Source organism: Fusarium flagelliforme (assembly GCF_020744385.1).
Source record: "Fusarium flagelliforme strain FIESC 12 MPI-CAGE-AA-0113 chromosome Unknown B0J16scaffold_1, whole genome shotgun sequence".
NCBI lineage: Eukaryota > Fungi > Ascomycota > Sordariomycetes > Hypocreales > Nectriaceae > Fusarium > Fusarium flagelliforme.
Window position 1 is genome coordinate 8,424,468 of NW_025763503.1, and position 24,155 is coordinate 8,448,622.

The window sequence follows — 24,155 nt, forward strand, 5'->3', positions numbered from 1 at the left end:
TCGGCTTCTGGCGCGTGGATGAACTGTCGGTCTCTAGGGCTCAGCTCTGCCTGTGTCTGTGGGGCAGGTGCCTCCCCGTCGCTGCTATCAAGACTGCTGCTGCTGCTATCGTGGCTGCGGTCCTTAACCCACTTCTGCTTCGACCTAAGCAGGACGTTGGAATTGATATGGTGGATGCAGAGCTGCTGCTGTACCTCAGGGAACTGATCGTTCAGGGCGGCTTTCATCGAATTGTCGAAGTCGGTGACGATAATGTCTGGTTGTCGGATCGAGTGCTGTTCTGCTAATTGCCGAATGCTTTCAGAAAGGAACTGGAACCCTTCCCGTCTCTCGTTATCGATCAAACCGAAGGCGGCATTGAAGACCGACCCTAGGCAAGTCTGTCCTGTTACCTGGAACAATGGGAGCTTGAAGCGGTTGGTATTGTATGTATTATCAAAGCTGATAACCTCGGGAAACCGCTTCCACATCTGAAGACAGTAGGGGAAGGTCCAGACGAGGCCAAGAAGACGGTCCGGGTTGTCGTCCGCCCACTTAACGAGATAGGGAATCTCCCTCTCGTCAAAGAGCTTGATAAGTGCTGCTGTAGGTGTATATCCATCGAACTTATCGTAGTTGATGAGAGACCTGGCGTTGTAGATGTCCCTCTGTGTAAAGACAGACTCGGGATGTTGCTCCTGGACGACAGCCCGTACATCGCGAGCCCGGATTCCAACCCTACGGCTTGTTGATTCAATTGTAGCCCTAATAGCCGTAGTAAGCCTCTTATGGGAGGGATGGGCAGATGGTCCCATGCTGCGCCCGTGGTTGTGCTGGCTGTGTTCGGGGTTTGGGTGCTGTTGTAAAAGCCACTTACCCTCCTCTAACGCCTCTGCAACGACCATCCACTTACAACCACACTTCCGGGATTTACGTTGTCGGATCCCTACGCCTTCAGAAGGCCTAGGTTCTCCGAATCGATCGCATTGGAATGAATATCTGATCTTCCGGCCTTTATATGAGTAGGCATTCCGTCGAACAATACCAAACCCATGAGCCTTTGCGAAGGTATTCACCCAGTTAAAGAGAACCTCGGCTGATGGTGCTGCATCGCCTGGGATTGGTGGATTTGGGATAGGGTCTGGGGTAGGCGACGAGGGTTGCTGGAGAGGGGAAGATCTGACTATCCGTGGGGGTGATGATGCTTGAGGAGATTGGGTAGATAGCCCTCGAGGCGGAGAGTACGGCGGAGGGGACTCGTAGGCATCTGAGCTGAGTGGTGACCAACCCCATCTCTCTCGCCATTGGCGTACTCGTTCATACGACCGAGTAAGTTCTATAGTCAGTCTCTTCCCCTCCCCGATAACCTCGCGTACTAACTTCAAGGTGGACTTAAACTCGGCCCTCGTTGGAGTTGGGGGCCTTGGGGCAGGTTGTGGTGGAGAGTAGGATGATAGTGAATCGGTTTCAGGGCCTGGTATAGGTATTCTAACTCGCTGCGATCGTATTCGTCCAGATAGGAAATCATTCGAAAGGTATATCTCGTGATCGAAACGGGGCTCCCATGGTGGCTCATGGAGCCCCTGCGATCCATGAGGCCGTGGAAAGTTTGTAAACGTCTGTGGATAAGATGCGAAGATATTTCCGAGCGCATCTTCGTCGCCGATACCGTAGTACTGGCCGATACTCGCGGTGCTATGAGCTGACTGTGGTCTATCCGTACGTAGCGGTGGGCTGAACCCGGCTTGCCGGCTCTGTCGCTGTCGTTTTCGAGGACGTGATTGATCGCTCGGGCTAGGCCTTCGGGTTCGGTGTCTTGAATTGCTCTCTGAGCTAAGGGGAAACTCGGATTGGGACATAATGAAGGTCTTTATTATTAAGGGCTGGGAAACTAGCAATGGATAGCTATCTAATGGAGAGCTGAATCGCGTCGCGTCAATCACTAAGGGATGATTATGGACAGCTAAACTCTTGTTGAACAGGTGCTAGGGTCTTACGTGCAAGCAGGGATACTTTAAGATTACAACCGAAATGGTAAAACCTCTAAGGGGCAGAATTCAACAGAACACAAGATGAATATACCAACCTGGATTAATGGACCGAATACACGTAATGTCTGACAACTCTGGGTACAAATTAGGCTGTCGGCAGAATCGAGATGTACTAACAAAAGAGGGTCCTATCCAATCAGATGTCATAAAAGTCATGCCCGTGTAAGAGTCATGCCCGTGTAAGAGTCATGCCCGTGTATCAAAGATGTCATGCCCGTATATCAATTCCCAACCTTAAAGTATAACGTAGTTTACAAGCAAGTTGGCCACCCAAGCAAGTTGGCCAAAAATCCCCCACCTTACATCAACACTATCAGATCAATTAAATCTCAACCACCACAAATGTCACAGCCTTCAAAAGAAGCTCGACTTCATCTTGCTCTTCAAGCCCTTCAAGATGACCCTAAATTAAGTATCCGACGTGCCGCTAAGATATACGAGGTGAATCGTAATACTCTCAGCAATCGGAAGAAGGGTAAAAAACCACGACGCGAGATTATGTTGAACCTACGTAAGCTATTAAAGCTAGAAGAAGAGATTATCCTTCAGTATGCTCTTAATCAAGATTTGCAAGGATTTCCTTGCTAGCTCTCTATTATTAAAGATATCGCGAATCGACTGCTTGCTAACCGTAACGTGCTACCTGTTAGCAAGCACTAGGCTAATAATTTTATTAATTGGCAACTAGAGCTTAAATTGCATTATAATCGGAGATATAACTATTAAAGAGCCTTATGTGAAGATCCCACTACTATTCGCAATTGGTTTAAGCTTGTAGAGAATATAATTGCAAAATATGGTATTCAATTAGATAATATCTGGAACTTTGATAAGACTGGCTTTATAATGGGTATGATATTAACCGGAAAAGTCATTATAAGTGCAGAGAGGCGTGGAAGGCTAAAATCAGTCTAGCCTGGAAATTGAGAATAGGTTACTGTGATTGAGGCAGTTAGCGCAGAAGGTTAATCGATCCCGCCGTTCATTATAGTAAAAGGCAAGAGATACCTTCGCAGCTGGTACAAAGAAAGCAACCTCCCGACCAATTAGGCTATTGCATTAAGCCAAAATGGATAGACCAATAACCAGCTAGGTCTCAGCTGGCTAGAGCACTTTAATAAGCATACAACTAACCGATTAACTGGTCCCTATTGTCTTCTAATCCTTAATGGTTACGAAAGTTATTAGTTAACTGAATTTACGGCATATTGCAAAGAGAAGAACATTATCCTGCTTTATATGCCATCTCACTCCTCTTATTTACTTTAGCCTCTTAATGTAGGCTGCTTTGGGCTACTAAAAAAGGCCTATGGTTAAGAAATCAAAGGTCTTATGAGACGGCGCAGAACTTATATTACTAAGACCTAGTTCTTTCCTGCCTTTTATGCTGCCCACCAAGCTACTATTATAACAAGAAATATCAAGGGGGGTTTTAGAGGAGCCGGAATTACTCCTTTTAACCCAGAATCTGTTATCTTAAAGCTTAATGTGTAACTACGGACCCCAACGCCTCCCGAAGAGGATATAAGCCAGGCTCAACCTTGGACCCCAAAGACACCAAGGACTATCACAGAGGCCAATTCACATTCTGACTACCTTCAGAGGCGGATCAGAAGACATCATAGTAGCTCTCTAGAGTTAATCCTTGAGGCTCTTCAGTCATTGACTAAGTCAGTGATAAAGAATATGCACAAGCTTGCCATGCTTGAAGCTGAGAACCAAGAGCTTCAAGAGGAAAATGCAGCAAATAGCCGGAGGAAAAGGAGGAAAAATAACCATCTACAGGATGACGGCAGGATAACTATAGGGATTGGTCAGGATTAAATTGATCAGATGGATGTTGATACGCAGGTAGCGGCTGAATTATCGAGAAGTTGTGGTCGAGGAAAGTCAGCTGGACCAGGTGTTCGGCATTGTCGTGTATGCGGTAAGACCGGGCATAATGCAAGGACTTGTTAAGAGGTAATTGAGGTTACTGAGAGTAAGGATAGCGATTAGTTTTAATTAATTAGATATGTTGTGGTGTTTTTATTAGCAATTGAAATATAGAGGTTAAGATTAGTGGCCAACTTGCTTGGGTGGCCAACTTGCTTGTAAACTACGTTAAAGCTAACGTGTTTGATAAGCGAGTGCACCAGACAAGCGAGTGCACTAAAAATCTCAACACTCTTTATTATCTCTAACATAAAACCACTATAACCTATCTAATTAATTAAAATCACCCACTATACTCATCTCCTGAGGCCTGAATATCCTCCTGACAGGTTCTTGCATTATGCCCGGTCTTGCCGCATACACTACATCGCCGAACACCCGGTCCAACCGACCTTCCTCGTCCACCACTTCTCGATGACTCAGCCACTACCTGCGTATCAACATCTATCTGATCAATTACCTGTGACCCTTCCTGTATAGTTATTGACCCTCCTTTCTGTAGTCTTGTCCTTTTTGCCCTCCGGCGACGGCTTAGGATCCTATTTGCCTCTTCAAGATTTCGGACCTGATCTCTTAATAAGATAACCTCATGCATAACTGCCAATGTTGCTTTTGTGTTTGACTTAATAGCCTGAATTATTGACTCTGGGGAGCTGCTCTTATGCATAATAACCCGTCTGGTAAGGTATTCAGATTGAGATTGAGCCTCTGTTGCTGTCTTTGGGGTCTTTGAAACCCATGGACTTGGTGGTTGACTTGCCTCCCTGGGGGGCGTCGGGGTTCGTAGCTGTATATCAAGCTTTGAGATAACGGTTTCTGGGTTAAGAGGATAAATTCCAGCTCCTCTAAAAGCACCCTGGATATTGCTCTCTGTAAAGGTAGCTTGAAAAGCGGCATAAAAGGCAGGGAAGAACTCAGTCTTTGAAATGTGGGTTATAGAGCATTTGATTAGATGCTCTATTTCTCGACTATAAGCATTCTTTAGTACTGAAAAACACCCAACATCGAGAGGCTGGAGTAAGTGGGATGCATGAGCAGGCATGCAAAGTGTAATGATCTTATGATCCTGACAGTATCTCTCAAAGTCAACCGAGTGGTGACTTTCGTGACCATCAAGGATCAAGAGACGATAGAGACTAACTGATCTCTTGGCTGTTGATCGATCAAAGTGTTTTAGCCACTCAAGGCCCAGCTCGTTATTTGTCCATCCATTTTGGCTTGTTGCAATAACCCAGTCGGCCGGGAGGTTGCTTTCTCGGTACCAATTTGCAAGATGATATTGGCCTGAACCAATGATGAACGGCGGGATCGATTGACCTTCGGCGTTTATCGCTGGAATTGCAGTAATCTATCCACGGTTTCCTGGCTGGACTGCTTTCGGTCTTCCTTGCCTTTCTGAGCCTGTGACGGCCATTCCGGAATGTATGAGGCCCATCATAAAGCCGGTCTCATCAAAGTTCCAAATATCAGCTGATTGGATACTATATTTTGCAATTGTGTTCTGTATAAGCCTAAACCAGCCACGAATAATCGTAGGATCTTCGCATTTAGCTCTCTGGTAGTCATATCTCCGAAAGATACGCATCTTTAGCTCTGGTTGTCGCTTAACGAAGTTATGAGCCCAGCGCTTGCCAACGGGTGACGCGTCGCGGTCTGCAAGCAGAGAATTGGCCATTTCTTCCACAAAACGCAATCGCGAGGGAAATCCTCGCGAATCTAGGTCAAGAATGAATTGAACTATCGTCTCTTCTTCTATATCAGATAGTTTCCGGGAGTTTGGGATAGAATCGCGTCGTGATTGAATGCCGTGCTGACGACGACGTAATGCATAGTAGTCAACGTTATATACATCTGCGGCACGTCGTAAGCTTAGCTTTTGGTCATTTTGAAGGGCCTGAAGGGCAAGAAGAATTCTAGCTTCATTTGAAGGTTGGGACATCTTAAATGGTTGAGATATCTTCAATTAGATTAAAATGTTGTAAGGTGAGGGATTTTTGGTGCACTCGCTTGTCCGGTGCACTCGCTTATCAAGCACGTTAGTTTTTTTATTTATTACTTATTTATAAAGTAAGGATTTTTATTTAACTAATACATTTTAAAATAAAATAACGTGGTTGATAAGCATGCGTCGCAGTCAAGCATGCGTCGCACTTTTCTCTACTTTTTAACTTAATATCAATTTAAAACCACCACAAACTATCTAATCAATTAAAAATACTCATTACACTCTTCTTCAAAAGTCACAATTACCTCCTGACAGGTCCTCGCATTATGCCCGGCCTTGCCGCATACACCACAACGCCGTCTACCCGGTTGCGTCGACCTTCTTTGTCCACCACTTCTCGACGATTCGGCCACTACCTGCGTATCAACATCCATCTGATCAATTACTTGCGATGCTTCCTGTACAGTCATCGTCCCTCCTTTCTGTAATCTAGTTCTTTTTGCCCTCCGGCGCCGGCCTACTATCTCATTTGCTTCCCGACTCTTTCGGAGCTCACTCCTCAATAAGACACTCTCATGCATAGCTGCCTTTGTTGCTTTAGTATTAGACTTTAAAGCTTCTATAACTGACTCTAGGGAGCTGCTTTTATGCCGTCTCATTCGATCTTCGAGGTAATTATACTGATACTGGGCCTCAATCGCTGTCGTTGGGGTCTTTGAAGTCCAAGGTGTCGAGGGTTCAGTATTCTCCTCGGGAGGCGTTGGAGTTCGTAGCTGCACATCAAGCTTTAAGATTACATTTTCCGGGTCAAAAGGAGCAAGTCCAGCGCCTTTAAAACCTCCCCGGATATTACTTTCAGTGAAAGTAGCTTGAAAAGCGGCATAAAAGGCAGATAAGAACTCGGTCTTCGAAATGTGGGTTATAGAGCATCTAATTAGATACTCTATTTCTCGACCATATGCCTTCTTCAGCACACTAAAGCACCCAATATCAAGAGGCTGAAGTAGATGAGATGCATGAGCCGGCATACAGAGCGGGATAATCTTATTCTCCTCACAGTATCTCTCGAAGTCGGCGGAGTGGTGGCTTTCGTGACCATCAAGGATCAGAAGACGATAGGCACCAACTGATTGTTCCCTTGTAGACTGATTAAAGTGCTTTAGCCACTCTAGACCCAGCTGGTTATCTGCCCATCCATTTTTACTCGTTGCAATAACCCAATCGCCCGGGAGGTTGCATTCTCGGTACCAATTCGCAAGGTGATATTGGCCTGCACCAATGATGAACGGCGCGATCGATTGACCTTCCGCATTAATCGCCTGGATTACAGTAATCCATTCTTAATTTCCAGGCTGCACTGATTTTGGTCTTCCTTGCCTTTCTAAACCTGTGACGACCATTCCGGCCATAATAACGCCCATCATAAAGCCGGTCTCATCAAAGTTCCAGATATCATCTGATCGGATACCGTACTTCGCGATTGTGTTCTGTACGAGCCTAAACCAGCCACGAATAATAGATAGATCTTCACATTTGGCTCTCTAATAGTCATATTTCCGAAATAAACGCGTCTTTAGCTCTGGTTGTCGCTTAACGAAGTTATGAGCCCAGCGCTTGCTAACGGGTGACGCGTCGCGGTCTGCAAGCAGAGAATTAGCCATTTCTTCCACAAAACGTAATCGCGAGGGAAATCCTCGCGAATCTAGGTCAATAACGAATTGAACTATTATATCTTCCTCTGTGTCAGATAATTTTCGTGATTTAGGAATAAAATCGCGTCGTGATTGAATGCCCTTTTGACGGCGACGTAGCCTATGCTCAGAGATCTCATATATCTTTGCAGCGCGTCGGATACTTAATTTTGGGTTATTTTGAAGGGTCTGAAGAGCAAGGAGCGTTTTAGCTTCATCTGAAGGTTGTGACATTGTTGGTTGTTGAGAATTATCTGATTAGGTAAAAATTAAGATGTAGGATGGAAAAGTGCGACGCATGCTTGACTGCGACGCATGCTTATCAACCACGTTATATATATAAAAGCTAAGAATAATATCATTTATGTTCTATTCAATGAAGTTCTTACTAGCGGCTTCGTGACATCGCCAGTGCTGATGCTTTTCTCTGTCCTCTTCAAGATATGCCCGAGTTGCCATCGAGTGATGGTGTTGAGTTAAAACTCAGTAACTCACAGAGTGCACCCGTTGACAATAACCTCACTTCCTTTCGTGATGCTTTCATAACGGGCGATCCAGATGACGCCGGTCTCTATGAGGAAGCCGTTGATACCGTTAATCTTACGCAACATAACGATGAAGACTCCGAGCTGCCTCCTCTCCCCCTCCATCAGTACCGCGCTTCCACACCGATTTCTCCTCTATGTAATGTAAAATCATATATCTGTTTCACATGCAAGAACACACACAATCAGGCATCATCATCATTTTCTTCATTGGAAGGTGGATCAAGCAGATAGATCACAGGCGACGGAGGAAGCGGGCTAGACAATCACTTGCTTAATTATACACTTACGTTCACATTGCGGCCGCAAAACCACATATTCCACGCATCACCCGATAAAACGCTCTTCATGTAGCTTCCCTATACCTGAAATACACCTACCCCCCCCCCCCCCCCCCCCCCCCCCAGCAATCTTAAATTGTTTGATGAACCCTGGATTTATGCTTGGGGCTCGTCACCCCACTTCTTATTCACTCACCTTACCGGTAACTCATTACTGCATCATGACCAAATTCAATTCCAGTACGAATATAGAAACTTTGCTAGCTTAGTTCTTAAAAGAAACCAGGGCCCTCATGTCCTGGTGTACGTAGCTAGCGAACTTTCGAGACCCTGGCTTTTTACCAATTGTGCCGCTGCTCTGGCGCCGCTCTCTCAGCCACAATTCTCATATCATTGAGATAATATCAACGTCACGACAATCATGCCGTTAAAAGCTTCCGAGCGTTGTACACAGTCCCTCAAAGATCTCTCCATAGACGGCCCGGTATTTCACCCTGATAGCGTCAGTCTATGACCAGGCTAGTATGGTTATCTTGATGACAATGGCAGGTGAATACACATGCTTGACGTTATGAATCTTGTCTTGGCGCCGGTAACAGCGGGTATAAACCGTTAGAGCCGTTAGAGCCACCAGTCCCACAGTCATAAGCCCACTGTGCTCGGGAATTTAGATTGAGCTTTACCCCGCACCCATAACGGCAGTTCCCCATATTTATAAGCACCGTGGGCCCGCTTTGCCGTGACGATTACTTCAAACCATTTCATTTCATTTGCACATTTCCAAAAACAAATCACATCATACTTCCTGTCCTCTATTCTTCAATTTCCATTCTATACTTAATGAAAAATGGCGGTTGCTATGTCGGAATATTGTCGGCGCCTGCTTTGGAACTCAAAATCATTCATACAATTGACCAGAAACGCCATAGTGACTAGCAGTCCCTTCTGGATACCTGCGGCAGCCCTGATAGGAAACCGGAGCTATGTACGTACTGTAGCCCGAGGCAGCGATTCTGCGCTTTCGAACCGTTACGAAGCATCAGCTAGTCCTTTCGGGCTATTCACGATGCAAAAGGGTACTCGCGGTACACCAACTGAGAGCGAGGAGGATGTCGTCGCGGATCGCTCGACAGAAGATCCGCTTCCTCCAGAGAAGCACCACACGATCCGATTACCTGCTGGGGGTGCACAACCCAGGCCCACAGAGTCAGAGGAAGATGTGGTTGCTGACCGGGCAGAGGACGACCCTCTGCGCCCAAAAGATATGGCTCGAAACAAAACCAATTAACTACGGGGCGGGCCAAGCTACAACTATCAAAAAGGCTGGCTTGAGGACTTTATTTGCAGTAAAAAAGGATTAAAAGCATTCAATTCTGGAAGGAGGACTAAGTGGCACCGATAAAGTGCCTCGATAATTTGGACCATATCTTGCGCTATTAATTAAAGCAATCCAAAGATAAAATATCGACTTGTTGATTAGATATTCTACTATAGCAAGGGCACAATGTAATCTATTGGATTAAACAGAATTTGACTCGTGCATGTATCGAGGTTCTGCTGAACAGGTGCTGGGTGGTCGGATGCAAGCTGAGGTCATCTGAAACAGCGTACGTAAACAGTAAAGCCCCCGAGGGACAGATTTTCAGCACAACACAACTTGAATACACGAACCTGCATCAATAAACCGAACACCCGTAATGTCTGACAATTAAGAATCTCAATTGCATCTCAGTAACCCGCGCACCTGAACGCATATGACCTTCGGTTTACTCTATCACGATGTCGTCGATATTAGGGTACGTCCAACGCATTTTGTCAGTCTGTGTTTCTCTCTAAAATCCTGGATATAAGGTGATGACCACACAGTCATATGTCGTTTTCTTAGATTCATATACGCAGAACCGCCTCCCCCTTCTAGTCACATACGTGGGCACGTCCGCGTGCTTGTTAGATTAATTAGTTGTCAGACATTTCTCTGCAGGTACACACTAGAAGTCTCTTTCGAATTAAGCCCCAGAGACAAGTCCGGGGCTATAGTTACAGCTTATGTGTTATTGGTAGCTTGCCAGAGTGGTAAACAACACGCCATCAACATAAGACGTAGGGAGAATAGGGTGTCAATCAGGATGTACTCACTCTTTAACAACTAGCCTTGCTCAGGTTCCAGAAGGCGGGAGTCTCTAGGGTTTTTTGTTTTCCTCACAGCCTGCTTCACGATGGACTTGTTAAAGCTGAAATAAGGAGAAGACTCCACCTGAGCAGTATGAACTTAGGGGCAAGCACCTAAGCTTCCTTGTTTAATTCCCGCTAAAATGACGGCCTTTTTTCCCGTTTATCGGTGACTGTAAGTATGAATCCGTTGACAGATAATCCCTGACGCTTGATGCTTTGCTCTGTTGCAGAGACATCGCATGTAAGTTCATCATATTACGATTTCCGAGCAAATCTGATGTACCAGATTATAAATTTAAAAATGACCTTACGTGGTTTGTCTCAGGAATATCTCTCCCGATTTTAGATTTTCCAGTGATACGGGTAAAACTGAGAACAAGGTCCATGCTGACACTTGGTTCGCACGATCTTAGGCGCAAGAAGGTCCAGGCTCTGGGAAAAGGCTAGGACGCGCCACCCTAGAGGTTCGTCGTAATAGGCGAATTACACCTGAATTGAATGGCGAGTCTAAACCAAAGCTGGCTAGATTGCAAATTTACGAGTCCGTGTGCTATCCCTATTGCAATAATGTGAAAAATAAAGTGTTGAGTTCTCTTAAGCACGGCTCTTGTTGTAAGCCAGGGGCTCGCGGCCAAAATGGAAGCAAGGTTCAGGCGTAGTAGGCGGCTCTATTGTGGATATTTTCTCAGCTGGAAATCCTCCATGAGGCTCTCCTGAGCTTCTTGCTTATTTGGAGGTAAGTTGACGGATCCCTCTAGACCTGCATGAAACAAGCTGTCATCGTTCCATTTCCACAGTCTCGTAGGTACCCATCTAGCAGCCTTCAAGACTTAGTTTGAATCACAGCTTCATGAACGCGCGGCCCCTAGCACATGCGAAAGTACACTCGTGAAGTAAAATTACAGTGAGGTTCTTCGGTCCTTCTATGGGAACATAGCAAAGCCGAAAAACATATGTGACCCTTGAGATTACTCCGGATCTCTTTTCTAATTATTTAAAATAACCTGTGAACTAATCCTGGAATTCATTAGTTACATATATGTATATCACCAATGTGCTCTAGTTTGATATGCTATAATCCTGGCTCCCTCAGCCACGATACTTGCGAATCATGAACATAAACCATTATTACTGTTGCACACAAAAAGGACCCATGTCATGTGTATTATACCTAGTTCATCTTACTTATAAATACACGTCGCATGCCATCATATTGACATGTACTCAAACACGGTTGTCCTTCACTCTTGCCTCCTGATAATCGACTTATCCGATCAACATACCAGTGATATTAGTGGTATATAAATATACATCATGCTGCAACTTCGGGATCTCATCGCCAGCCTTACGATAGGTTCATTTACCTTGATGGGCGTAACTGCCCAGGCGAACGTTCGCAATCCGCTTACCGAGGAGTTCGACAATTTTGTCACAGACATTGGATAACTGGAAAGTCCCAGGTTTATCCATTGCTGTGATTGATGGCAACGAAGTCTTCGTTGAGGTATGCACTTGACTCTTGTGTGCTCTGCAACTTCGGCTTGATTGCGTGAGTATGAATGGTTCTGATGTGATATAGGGATACGGCTTTTCGGCATTGCCTGATAAGCCAGCCACACCGGAAACGCTTTGGTACGCCGCTTCAACTACAAAGGCACAAACTGCCGCTACCCTAGCCCACCTGATCGACTCCGGAAAGTACCCGGCTCTCGCCAACGGTTGGTCGACGACAATCTCCTCGATCATCCATGACGATTTCGTGCTTCAGGACTCGTGGGCGACAGAGCATATCACGCTGGACGGTGCTATAAGCCATCGCACAGGGATGGCAGCTCACGATAAGGCCTACGCGGGGGTAGTGGAAGGAAAGGAAGCTAAGCCTAAAGATATTGTCCGCAACTTGAGGAATCTACCCTTAACCACCGAGCCACGGGTCAAGTACTCTTATACGAATGCGATGTATACCACAGTCTCACATGTTATTGAGACCGTCACCGGCAAATGGCTTGGAGACGTGATGAAAGAGCTGATCTGGGCGCCGCTAGGTATGAACTCGACCTTTTTCGACTTGCAGGATGCAATCCATGCCCCTAATCAACTCGCTTCGGGTTACTACTGGGACAAGAAGGAAGGAAGTTACCGTGAGGTTCCTTTCATGAACGTTACCCAGCTCAGCGGTTCTGGGGCAGTTTTCTCCAATGTCTCGATTATGCTCAGTGGGTAAAATGCTTACTCCGCGAGGCACTTCCATTCTCCAAAGACGTGTACAGGGATATAAAGTCTTCAAGAATGATTGAATCCACGCAACTGGATGGCTCCAACGACATGATCACATATGGACTCCGCTGGAACCGCAACCTCTTTAATGGGCATGTTGTAATACTCACAGCGGAGGGGTGTACGCCTATGGAGCCCAGGTCTATTGGTTGCCTGATATCAGGTACGGCGTTGTTGCGTTCGCGAACACGGCCCTGACTTCAAATGCCGTGGAGGATATCATGGTATGGAAGTTGATTCAGGACCGACTGGAAATCCCAGAGAACGAGCGCTTTGATGTCGAAACCCTCGCTTGCCTTGATGGAACACTTGATGCCGTATTGGCTGCGATGTCTGGGCACACAAGTTAGAAATTTTAAAAGCTTATGAAAACCCCAGATCGGCTTTTAGATACCTATTATTTAATTACCTTATATTGTCACGGTCAGAGTTCAGTATACAGGTGGACGGGGAACGCTTCAGGCGGAATCGGGTCTATTAGCTACGGATAGGCACTGCGGGCAGGTCAGGCTCTATTGACAAGACGTAGCTCAAGGGGCTACGTTCAGGATCTATCTGGAAGTCGGTCAAGAGTCTAGCTGATAACGTATCACCACGTGATACTGACCCACTAGCTGAGTCTAGGGTAGGCTGGTCTGGTCTGGTCTTAAGCTGTGACAAATATCTAGATATTGAAGCTAATATTTATTACTATTAAAGTGTTATGAAGCCCTGCCTTAATACTTAATAGTAGCTGGCTTAAAACTCTATGTCTATGATAGGGTTTATATTAATCCCTGAAAGAGTAATAGACCGAGGTTATTTTCTCTTTCCTCGAGACCTTCGGAAATTATCTAAACCGGTGGGTATGCAAAAAAACCGGCTTGGTTAACCGCAACCGTCGATAATAACAGCATAGTTATTATCTCCTTTGCTAGTTTTGTCTGAGGAATGAAGATTGTTTTCAGCCATCTTGACGCGATTTCGGCATTATTCGAGCCTTTCCACTCGCCGTAAAGTCCCGTGTATCACAAAAGGCAATTTCCTGAGAAAACCACGATTGCTATGATGTTTTCCATTCAAGAATAATCAGTGGAGTCAGCGTCTGGCCAAGTGCGGAGATATATTTGAGTATTGTGGTCCAAGTACGTAATTTCAGGGTCTTCATTATCGCTAGCTTATTACTGCAGCTCCTCAGCACTGGGAGCCGTTGAGACGGAGTCACTCCATTATCCCCATTTGTCCGGCGCAGCCCTAGCTTCGGAGGCGCAGTGTCACCAGGGACATTATTTTCGAGCTTATTTGCCCAAAGTCCTGTTCCGGCGCTAGCATCATGAAACTCTCTGCTGGGCTCCCCACCCCCAGTGATCTCAGACACTGCTGCATACGCTTCCCTTCGTGGCCGAAGATACTGACCGAGACACCTGTATTAACCCGCTCGCACTGGTACCTCAACGTGATCGCACTCCCTATTGGAGCTCATAGAGTATTTGATCGTGCGAGTTTCTTCCCCGCATCTTAAGATTCTCAAGCGGTGTAGATATGAGGCGACTAGTGGCGAGGGGAATGACTCGTGGCACCCAAGTGGACGCAGTCCAGAAGAACACACACTATTGGGGTACAATTTCTTTAGGTAGGCATCCTGGAGAGTGAGCACTAAATTAAGCTTATACTGGAGCCTTGATTCTACGATGACAATGCTTTATCCCTCTAATCGGCATGGCCCTACAGAGTGTTCACAACAAGAGATTCTAACCCATTAAGATAATCACGCTGTGCACACGGAATGTGTACAAATAAGCCTTATCATCACTTATCTATAAACTCATCTAACTACAACAAATGTCGGGCTCTTTGAGGAGGGTCATGTGTCTTGTGGCTTGATACTGACTAGAGCAGCTCTTGTAGGTTATCGTACCTAGAATCAAGGGGTAAGATACCTGGTGAAGGGTCATGCCGCCTAAGGGGATTGGTTGCCACACGGGAACTTCCGTGGTCTCCATTCCATACTATTAGCGGTCGTACAAGTGGGAACAATACGTGCTTTGCTAATTGTTATTGTCAAGCCACGTGCGGTGATGTGTCATCTCCCCCTCAATGATTGCAATTCCAGACTTTCAGCCAGGATTCTTAGAGACGAGATGTAGTCATATAAGAGAGGAGGGGATGCTGGTGAAATGGAAAGAGTCTAGGCAGGATGTATGTTATTATTGTGATGCTATCTTGTGGGTCAGAGCTGGGTGTCATGTAGGTAGTCGGCTCTGACTGGCTGGTTTTGATATATTACCCCTGGTCACCGAGGCACATCATGGCGTTACCGTGGTAGTACTATATCATGCGGAATATTCCTTGATGCGCCGGTAGCAGAAATCAACGGAAAGGCATTAAGGCTGGGTAACTGACAGGTAGGCCGCAGTAAGATGACGTATTGCCTGCGGTTCCAACTAAAATGAAGCCACAAACAGGTGGTCCTTGCTGAGCCTCCAGTTGTGTTGATCGCGAAGCCTCCAGAATGTCTTATCTCACACCGTTCCCCAGACTGGCCAAGATCGTGTCGAAAGTATTAATTATGCGCCGGTTGAATGCTGACAAGGCAAGAACATGAGCGTAGGTGGACACCGGACCCTCTTGTCTTTCATCCCTACGAAAATTCATCATCAGTGTTTCAGGAAGACTGGGAGGTCGGTAGCCTACGGGATGTAGGGTTTCTTGTTCCGTCTCCGGTTGTCTAGACTCTAGGGTAAGACCTGACTCCACGTCCACCTAAATGTCCATTTGCACTCCATGCAGAGTTTGAGTATTTGAGTGAGAACAAGGGGGCATGCCAATCCTCTCCAGAAGAAGGAACGAGGTGGATCATTTGCCTGTGGAGCGTACCAGCCGGTTGGTGGAGGTGTGGGGTAAATGGAGGGAGCCTGGGGCTGGCTTAGCCCAGTGAGCAGCACCAATTCAGATCAAATAAAATTGATGACTTGTTAGGACGTGAACCTCCGTCCACAGACGGGATTTCCCTAGCCCAAACAGGGTTGCTCATGTACAACATCCACAGTGAGGTGGCGGAGAATCCCGACGTATAAAGATTGGGCCCCTGAGTTGTATGAAACCATAGCACCACGTCAGGACAACCAGAAAGGAGGACTTTTCCCTCCTTAGTTACACATTCCGGGGCCACATTTATACATTTCCGACCGTTGTGACCTGTACGTTTTTATCTTTAACTGGGTTTGGTCCGTGCCTCGTGGGAGCTTGTCACAGGAGTAGTCTGATTGGTCATCATCGGGTTAGGCCGAGATTGCAAAAATTGTTTTTCATCTGTGTCATCCCTTATGCACAGTCATTGCGGCTTGTTAGACGAGACGTTAGCCAGACAAAATTCGACATTCCCGTCGCCGTTTCTGCGGGTCTGATGTGCATTCTTGGCACTCGATTTGAGATATCCCGACTGTCATAAAGCTTATTGGCATGTCAGTTTCTTAGAGTGTAGATCCTCGCTGAAGCTAGTCTTAACCCCAGTTATCTGGGATTGCGATAGATCATCCACAAATACAATATTAAAATGATAGTATAGACATTGGGAGGAGTTGAGGCCTTTAGGAGTCTCCATAAGGGTTCAAGGGAAGACTTTTGAGGGGCGCCAAATTTACACCCTCCCTTACACAGTATTTCTTAGAGGCTTGGGACATGAAGGATACTACTAGTTCTACCATCACCGTGCAGGTGGCTTTAGAACTGAGACAAGAGAGCGAGACGTACACATAAAAGCAGAACAAAAAGAGAGTATATTTAGTACCGCTGGTCCCGCTTGCCATCAACTTTCAGTCGGCTTTCTGCCTCTTCATACACAATCAAAATGATCCAAACATTATCAAAAGAGCCCGCAAAACCCAGGCGAAAGAGTAAGTCATCTATTCTCCTTGTTTGTTCTTTGAGTCAGATGCTATAGGTCTCCGATACATTATATTCAATAGAATTCAAGCGAAGAGCACAGGGCAACCTATGATTACCATACTAATATAGCGTTGTTCAGAGACCAGAAGGGTTTCTACCCTTACTCCCGAACAGCTCGCTCGCAAGAGAGCCAAAGATCGAGATGCCCAGAGGACGATACGTATCCGCACCAAAGAACACATCGAGCGGCTAGAGCGCGAGCTAGCGGAGCTCAAGAGCAACCAAGGTCGTGACCAGACCATCGAAGATTTATTACGCCGTAATACGGCAATCGAGAGAGAGCTGATTCGACTCAAGGAGATTATGGGGGCGCCAATGGCCTCGTTATCTTCCCATGAAGCACCTCTCACTGCACGACAACCTTTGTGTCCTAACAAGCTCTCAACATCAGCAGTTTGCAATGGAAACCTCAGCACTGGTAACGATGCCATTCCTAGCCCTGCACCATTCTCTAGAGACTATAACATCCTCTACGACTACAACCAACAATACATTCCCTTGTCTAATAACTGCGGACACCTGGCAAGCACCATCTCCTGCACCAACCCCTCCAACATATCGACCCCATCATCAACAGGCGACTATAGTGCTGGCCAAATCCAAGTCAGCATGCCCAACTCGGCCCTTCCCTTCTACAACACCAGCTCCTCAAGAATTTGCACTTTATATAACAAGGATGTCGTCAAGATAGAGTATATCGAGGGGGACTATCACGGCGCAATACCTCGAACGCTTCATCAATCTGACATGATGTATTGCGAGTAGATTAGTTATATTAAATATTCAGAAGCCAGGTTTCGCTTAAATTACTCTCTGTTTTATCCCGGCACTATCTATTCTCACCCTTACGTACTGCATCACTAGCAGCTGCAGTCCGCCCGGAACATATAAATAATGACAAACTCTATTGATACGCACCCAACTCTCAATTCGTACGCACCCCCCCACATTCAGCCACAATGCCTCCGACATCGCCCCGTGAGCTATGTCTCCGGCATTTCCAACAATGCGGCCCACAACCATGGAAAATACAAGACTAGTCCTAACTTAATTGCAGCTACCTTTGGTGCTAAGGCAGTATTGAACTACCTTAATTGTTAAATTCCTTCCCGGGTAACTTCCTAATCCGTTGCAACAGTAATGCTATCCCCAACCTTTTCTTTTCCCGTTTCCTTTGCAGGCGACGACTCTGTTATTTCCGGGTTTTCTTCCACTTCAAGAGCAATATGCCGCTCAATTGGCTTGTTCGTATCTTCCTGTCTCTTTGCCTGTTGACAAGCAGCTTGAGTTGTTACTGAAACAGCAACTTTACGCCGTTTTCGCCGAGGTTGTTGGTCATGTAAGTCAGCTGCATCTTCCTCGTCAAGGGTTGGTCCTAGTTCGAACTGGGAGTAATTTCGACGCGCTGACCTCTGCACGCCACTTCGTGTTGAGCCTTGAGGGGCAAATTCTTGTTCTGGGATTGCACGTTCGTTGCCAAATGGTTCACTATTCCGTGGTCGACCCTTAGGTATCCCCATTGGAGGACGCTTTATTTGAAGAAGAGGATCGTCAATGTCTCGTGATCGTTTGATATGCCAAAATGGATCCAAGTCTTCCTTCTTTAGTGGTTCGTCTTGAAGAGCCAACTCCAAGAGCCTGTGAGCACAAGGCAAGCCATACTGAGTTTTCGTAGAGCCTGTACAAGGTGGCAACATCTTCTTGGAGACCTCGCTTGATTCCATAAGCCTGTGGATCTCGTCCAGCTGGTCTAATGCCCAACGAGTGACAGTTAAGGGCAACTGGCCAAGCCATTCTCTTCCCGAGAACTGGTTCCGAATAGTGGTATTTGCCCGCTGTATTTTGTCCTTATATAGCTGACGTTTATCGTCTGTCTGACTAGCCGTTGCTGCTTCAACATCAGGGAGGTCAGACCGAAGGGATAGGTGGTAGGTCTTTAGAGAATGATGGTTTGATTCGGCGGGTGCTGTAGTAATCAATCCGAAGTTTCGATAATAGCGAGTATAGCAGCAAGCCCATTCTCTCTTCACGGGCAAGTATGTATCCTTGAGATATCTAAGAATTCGCTCCTGGTGTGGAAAGGTCTGTTGAATTTGCCTCCAAGCTTGATTGAAGTCTTCTTCCGATCTGGTATATACCATATATCTCCAGAGGAGGTACAGACCGGCACGAGTATTTAATACTCGTTTGGGAAGAGGACCAAGCTTTGCATTCTTCATGTCTTTGACCTTGGTATTCCCACGCTCCAGCTCTTGGACATCAGCTGCGTCTGCATTGTCTTGATCAGAGTCCAGATCAGAGTCCAGTGAGTCGTTGGCTTTCTTCCACCACTTCTTGATGTATAAGACCACGTTGCTGTTGATATGGAAGACGCACAGCTGAAGTTGCGTATTGGGAAAGATTTGCCGGATTGCATTACGCAATTGATCGTCCTTATCTGTGATAACGACCTCTGGGGGACTGATGATGCCTGCTCGTTGGAATCTAGATACCTGCTTGAGAAACCACTCAAAACTAGCATCTTGCTCGTTATTGAGTAAACCATAACAGATAGGCATAGATGTCTTCTCTGAGGATACGGCCACAACAGTAACCAAAGGTATCTTATAGCAGTTAGTACTATATGTAGCATCAATCTGGAGACATGACGAGAATTGTTGCCACATTTTGCCACCTTTGTGATATCACCAAGCGGCATTTCGAAAGCGGAATTCGTCCCCAATCCAGTCTAGCCCCCATATCCAGACTTTCTTCGACTCAGAGAGCGTCCGTACAAAGTCGTTGGCAGGGCCGTAGCCCTGACGTTTGGTCTGGTTGACTTTCCATCGCCAGTTGTAAATATCGGTTCTGCGAATAGGAATCTTTGGCCACTTTTGACAGAGTTGCTTATGAACGGATCGACAGGAAATCGTCTTGTCAAGACAGAGATCTACCAGAAGATTCATTTGTTCCTCTGTTAACCTTCTCCAATGGTAGTGTTCGGTAAGATTTTTCGATCGGCCGTGATCTCGATGAAGAGGGCTGACAATTCTCATGGACCATTCGTAATTGTTGGTCTGGAGAGATTGAACGATAATCTTGAACGGGCAGTTGGCGGCCAACTTTGGTGTAGCTTTACAGCGCGCAGCGCGCAGCGCGACACGCCAAACATGATCTTACTCCAGAACGGCGACGAGCTATTTCGGTCGCATATCGTTATTTCACTCGCGGTTGATTATGGTTTTACTTCAACAGCCATCATCTTTCATTACAATGTGTGTACTGTAACTACAGCCAAGTGCCGTCTGGTCTCAGCGATAGCAACGCCTCACTTGAACTTTGGCAAAAGGTTCCAAAACTGGCGTTGGTGCGGTACAGGCTGGGGGCTTTTGAGGCGTCTAAGTTTCACCCTCCCGCGGGTTTGTACATCATAAATAGCTAGAGAGTCGGACCACAAGCTACTTTTGGTCTGGTCCTTCTCGTTAATGTATAGAACCCGTTCTATCAACTTCCTGTGCCCCTAGACTTTGCAAATAACATGCGTTCCAGCAAAACGTTCTGCGCGCCTATCTACCGTGAACCTTCAGAAATCAGGGAGTTCGCTCTACAATGGCTTGATACACTAGGTAATACCGAACTAAGTCGACGATGGGTTGACAGCTCTATCATATTCTTGAATAAGGATGGCTCTTTCTCGCTCAACGTAATTGAAGAAAATTCCCTCAAAGCACGTACGCAGAAAGCATCTTTGTTCATGGCCAATCTCGTTTGCCCGCCAGGATGTAAGGCTCTGCCAGAGGAACAAAGACTGCATCTCGCTCGATGCCGGCTGCTAGTCTCACTTCTTGCGCATGCATGGCTTTGGGGAAGGCCCAGAGTGTTAGATCATAAAGGTAGTCCGGTCGCCTATGAAAACAGGCAAGTACTTTCACCTCAGCAGATTCTTGATTTCCTTGGTAAGTTTCGGGCTAGCAAGGCCAGTTGTACCGACAAAGAAATACGGGAGTTTCTCGTGAAAGTGCCACAGGTCTCCTTACATGAGGATACATCTAAGTGGAATACAACGGGGGTTATTGCATGTCTGAAGTGGGACAGATCCCATGATCTACATAATGGAGGACCGTGGTGCTCCTGTCGGCTCGAAAAGTACAGCTCCCCACCACCTTACGACCCACCACCTTACGACGAAGTCTACCCAACCAAGAGTCCAAACCTTGGCGTGGTCCGCCGACTTGGACACTGGCTCCTTGGTGGTAACAGCAAGGAAGGAGAGAGACTAGGATGGGAGGCGGAGGTGATTAGGTATGAAGGCCAGCTATCTTCCACAGCGACACCCTTCGCCCGAGAATCCAGACAAGACATTAAGTCCATAGGTCAGACTATGACAACGGATAGGCTATGGAGTGGGAAATATTTCTACGGCCGCCATACAGCTGGGAGAGTCTTGTCCCTATGGAGGATATGTGTTTGGCGGGTGGATGGACGCTATCTAGCAGATTATTGGAGAGAATGGATGGAGGAAGTCGCGCTTAAAGCATGCAGTCGAGGGTGTCGAGTCATACGTGAGAAAGGTCGAGATTAGAATAGTGCTCGTCTTAGGTTATTCTTAAATCAGACACGAACTATCTCATTCTCTTCCTCATATTCCGGGTGCGACGCTCGAGGTTTGCAGATTGAGTTAAGACGTGGCGCGTCATCGCGAGTTATAGCCCTCGCCTCATCCTGCTTTCCAGTTTTGAGTGGCCAATCACAACGATTAAATTCGCTCCGAGGACTCCTGGCCAATCATAGTACGGGAAGATGGGGGTTGTAGCCTAGCGAGGCGTGGAGCATCGAACCACAATAATCAGCCAGTTGTTGACTTAAAACCCTGATCTGCAGGCTGCACGCACCCTTTGACATTTCGGGATGTATAAAAACATGTGTTCCGGAAACTTAAGGGTCTTAGCCGGCAAACCAACCGCTCATTGGTGCCCTCTCTGGGTCGCGCATTTCAGGGGCCTTGATGCTACCCATACACACCCAGGCGTCACTGAGTTGCCACTGGGCTGCGCGTTAGGCTTGGAGCGGTTGGGGCTGGAGGCAATCTAGAAGCAATAGGACGTCTGTTCCACCCGCATCAACCTCCCGCAAAACTCGTCTCAAACCCAAGGTCTTGACTTTACCAAGCTACAAAAAGTTTCTAGACGCTCACCTCTACACTTATCCATTCATTCAGCAAGCCACTGATAGCCATTTATAGAGAACATCGTTACGCCATTGTTCCTACCCTCGGCAGATATATGAGCCATAGTAGGTTTATTTTTGCAACCATGCCTGACGAGTATGAGCTGATATTCTAAAGCAGATGCTCATACGAACTCCCTTCCGTACATGGAAGGGGTGACAATGCTCGACGGCTACACCCCAGACGAGGCTATTGGAGATGATCTCACCATATACGGCGCGGCCGTTCCGTCCTACCCACAATGGGAGCTCTCGGATTCTATGAACCCGCCAGCCTTCCTGGCCGCTTTCCAGAATGAAGTCGACATCACTACCTTATCCAGACAAGACTCCCTTTCCCAGGACCAATTTTTATTCTACGGGGAATCTAGTTCGGGAGACCGTTGGGTCGATACATACTCCACCGTCAAGAACCAGACTCTATCACCTGAACGCCTGGTAACGGTCGTTGACGAACCATCCTTAACCTTGACTCCTTCGCTGCAGTTGTCGCAAGAGCCACTCAAAAAGCCCAGCCGAAAGAGTAAGGCGCAGCTCAGTGGACGCGCAGCTCCAGAATCCGCTAGACGCAATGCCAGAGGAGACAATAACACGGATGATCAGAGGAGGAAAGGGATTGTTGCCGACGGAAATGGGACCAACGTCGGCAAAAGCGCGACTAATCGCAAACACGCGAAACATAAGCAAGTGCAAGAGAGAAACCGCATCGCTGCCGAAAAATGTCGCATGAGAAAGAAAGAGGATCTGACAAAACTCCAGTGCGATGAACAAGCTATGGAGCAACGTCATATGATGCTAACTAGCTGCGTGAATGATTTAAAAGACGAGATTCTTTATCTCAAGACGCAACTGTTACAGCACACGAATTGTAGCTGCACCCTAATACATCATCACATTGAGAAAGAAGCACAGCGTTATACTGACGCACTGGGGCTGAGGTGACCACACTGCAATATATAGCCTTAATGGATGAATAAAAGGCGATAGGGTGGATCTAGGCATTACAGTCGAAGATAATACCACCTACAGGAGGGTATAAGAAAACAGCTTTAGTCTCTTAGTTAGTTAAAAGTCAACGGATTTCTTATGCAGTTAAGGTTATTACCTGTTGGCTCATGTGGGCCGTGGGCCCCGGGAGAGCCAACCTAGCAAGCTATGTTGGGCACAAAGGGTGAGACATCTGCCGGGCCCGATTTTTGCTGTGTTTTGCCTGGTTGACCATCTTCCAAGCTTTATACACTGTCCAAAGTCATTATTAAGCCACGAAAGAAAGGAAAGTGAAGCTTTTGGCGATGCCGGGTCAAATCGAAGCTATCTTAAAGCTAAGGGGGTGATTGCGTGTGTGCCCATGCCGTGATACCTTATCTGACAGTACTCCATATAAAATGAAGCTATCTACAGTCTCTTGAGCTGCCTAAGCTGGATTCTGCTGCTATTCTTCCCTTTGTGATGAGATCTCGAAGTGATTGTGTAATTAGAGCGTGGTGTTGATAGGGGAAAGGCGTGAAGGGGGCTCTGGCGAGGATGACTCGTAGTCAGGAAGGCAAAGAGGCGATAAGGGCATCTCCTTCTATTCTTGATGTGCTACATTGATAAAATCTAGTGTTTCTTCTCCTTCTTCCTCATCGCTTTCTTTGTTGACGAGCGGCTGCGTGAGCTAGAAAGTGACGCTATCATCACTTCCTGTTGTTTATATTGCGCAGTAGTGCTGGGTGAAAATATATATATTGTATGAAACTTGAAATTTTTTTATTTGCTTTTATGGCAGTTTATCTCGGGTTGATATCTTTAAATGAATTTATCTAGGACTTTGAACTCTAATTCTAGGACTTTCAGGCTGTTAGTCTGAATCCTGAAGGGAAGGGGGATTCCCGGATTTTCCAACACTTCCAGGGAGAGCCGACCAGTTTATCGCATTAAGGGGCTTCGCAGCGTGATTCGCTGCACGGATTGAGTCTCTGACTTGCGAACTCAACTATGTATCTATCATGAAGCCGTCAGTATTTCAATTCATTAGTTGAGTCATCTGTGAGCGCTGTATATCCATAGATAGCTTCAATATTTTCTAGGTCCTCGTCTCTTCACTTGCTTGGCTTCAAACCCTTGTGACATCACAGAATAGCGTCGTCTTGTCGAGTGGCTTTTGT

At 46.5% G+C, this 24,155-nt stretch overlaps 8 protein-coding genes across 8 annotated transcripts; 5 read left to right on the top strand and 3 right to left on the bottom strand.

Annotated features, from left to right (window-relative positions):
* Positions 1 to 577: 577 nt before the first annotated feature.
* B0J16DRAFT_281096 (uncharacterized protein) lies at positions 578 to 1,055 on the bottom strand (the record flags this gene model as incomplete). The annotated part of the gene is made up of 1 exon (XM_046123926.1): positions 578 to 1,055. A coding segment is annotated over exon 1 (306 nt), but the record flags the coding sequence as incomplete, so codon positions are not given.
* Positions 978 to 1,535, bottom strand: B0J16DRAFT_248498 (uncharacterized protein; the record flags this gene model as incomplete). The annotated part of the gene is made up of 1 exon (XM_046123083.1): positions 978 to 1,535. A coding segment is annotated over one exon (558 nt), but the record flags the coding sequence as incomplete, so codon positions are not given.
* A 7,651-nt stretch (positions 1,536 to 9,186) lies between these two features.
* B0J16DRAFT_331533 (uncharacterized protein) lies at positions 9,187 to 10,001 on the top strand. Its single transcript, XM_046126601.1, has one exon. It carries the CDS (start codon positions 9,275 to 9,277, stop codon positions 9,713 to 9,715), a length of 441 nt encoding a protein of 146 aa, XP_045990697.1. The 5' UTR covers positions 9,187 to 9,274; the 3' UTR covers positions 9,716 to 10,001.
* A 1,912-nt stretch (positions 10,002 to 11,913) lies between these two features.
* B0J16DRAFT_368017 (beta-lactamase/transpeptidase-like protein) lies at positions 11,914 to 13,234 on the top strand (the record flags this gene model as incomplete). The annotated part of the gene is made up of 3 exons (XM_046130180.1): positions 11,914 to 11,991; positions 12,035 to 12,103; positions 12,179 to 13,234. The coding sequence occupies 3 exons, from the start codon at positions 11,914 to 11,916 to the stop codon at positions 12,821 to 12,823; spliced, it is 792 nt and encodes a 263-aa protein (XP_045990698.1). The 3' UTR covers positions 12,824 to 13,234.
* Positions 13,235 to 16,671: 3,437 nt separating this feature from the next.
* On the top strand, positions 16,672 to 17,568 carry B0J16DRAFT_298877 (uncharacterized protein; the record flags this gene model as incomplete). Its single annotated transcript, XM_046124513.1, has 2 exons — positions 16,672 to 16,751; positions 16,883 to 17,568. Exons 1-2 carry the CDS (start codon positions 16,706 to 16,708, stop codon positions 17,566 to 17,568), a joined length of 732 nt encoding a protein of 243 aa, XP_045990699.1. The 5' UTR covers positions 16,672 to 16,705.
* A 323-nt stretch (positions 17,569 to 17,891) lies between these two features.
* B0J16DRAFT_331535 (uncharacterized protein) lies at positions 17,892 to 18,729 on the bottom strand. The gene has a single exon (XM_046126602.1). It carries the CDS (start codon positions 18,525 to 18,527, stop codon positions 17,925 to 17,927), a length of 603 nt encoding a protein of 200 aa, XP_045990700.1. The 5' UTR covers positions 18,528 to 18,729; the 3' UTR covers positions 17,892 to 17,924.
* Positions 18,730 to 20,320: 1,591 nt separating this feature from the next.
* Positions 20,321 to 21,695, top strand: B0J16DRAFT_360625 (uncharacterized protein; the record flags this gene model as incomplete). Its single annotated transcript, XM_046129711.1, has 2 exons — positions 20,321 to 20,971; positions 21,178 to 21,695. 2 exons carry the CDS (start codon positions 20,321 to 20,323, stop codon positions 21,313 to 21,315), a joined length of 789 nt encoding a protein of 262 aa, XP_045990701.1. The 3' UTR covers positions 21,316 to 21,695.
* Positions 21,696 to 21,971: 276 nt separating this feature from the next.
* On the top strand, positions 21,972 to 22,950 carry B0J16DRAFT_258033 (uncharacterized protein; the record flags this gene model as incomplete). The annotated part of the gene is made up of 2 exons (XM_046123164.1): positions 21,972 to 22,074; positions 22,127 to 22,950. Coding segments are annotated over 2 exons (927 nt in total), but the record flags the coding sequence as incomplete, so codon positions are not given.
* Between the last annotated feature and the right edge of the window lie 1,205 nt (positions 22,951 to 24,155).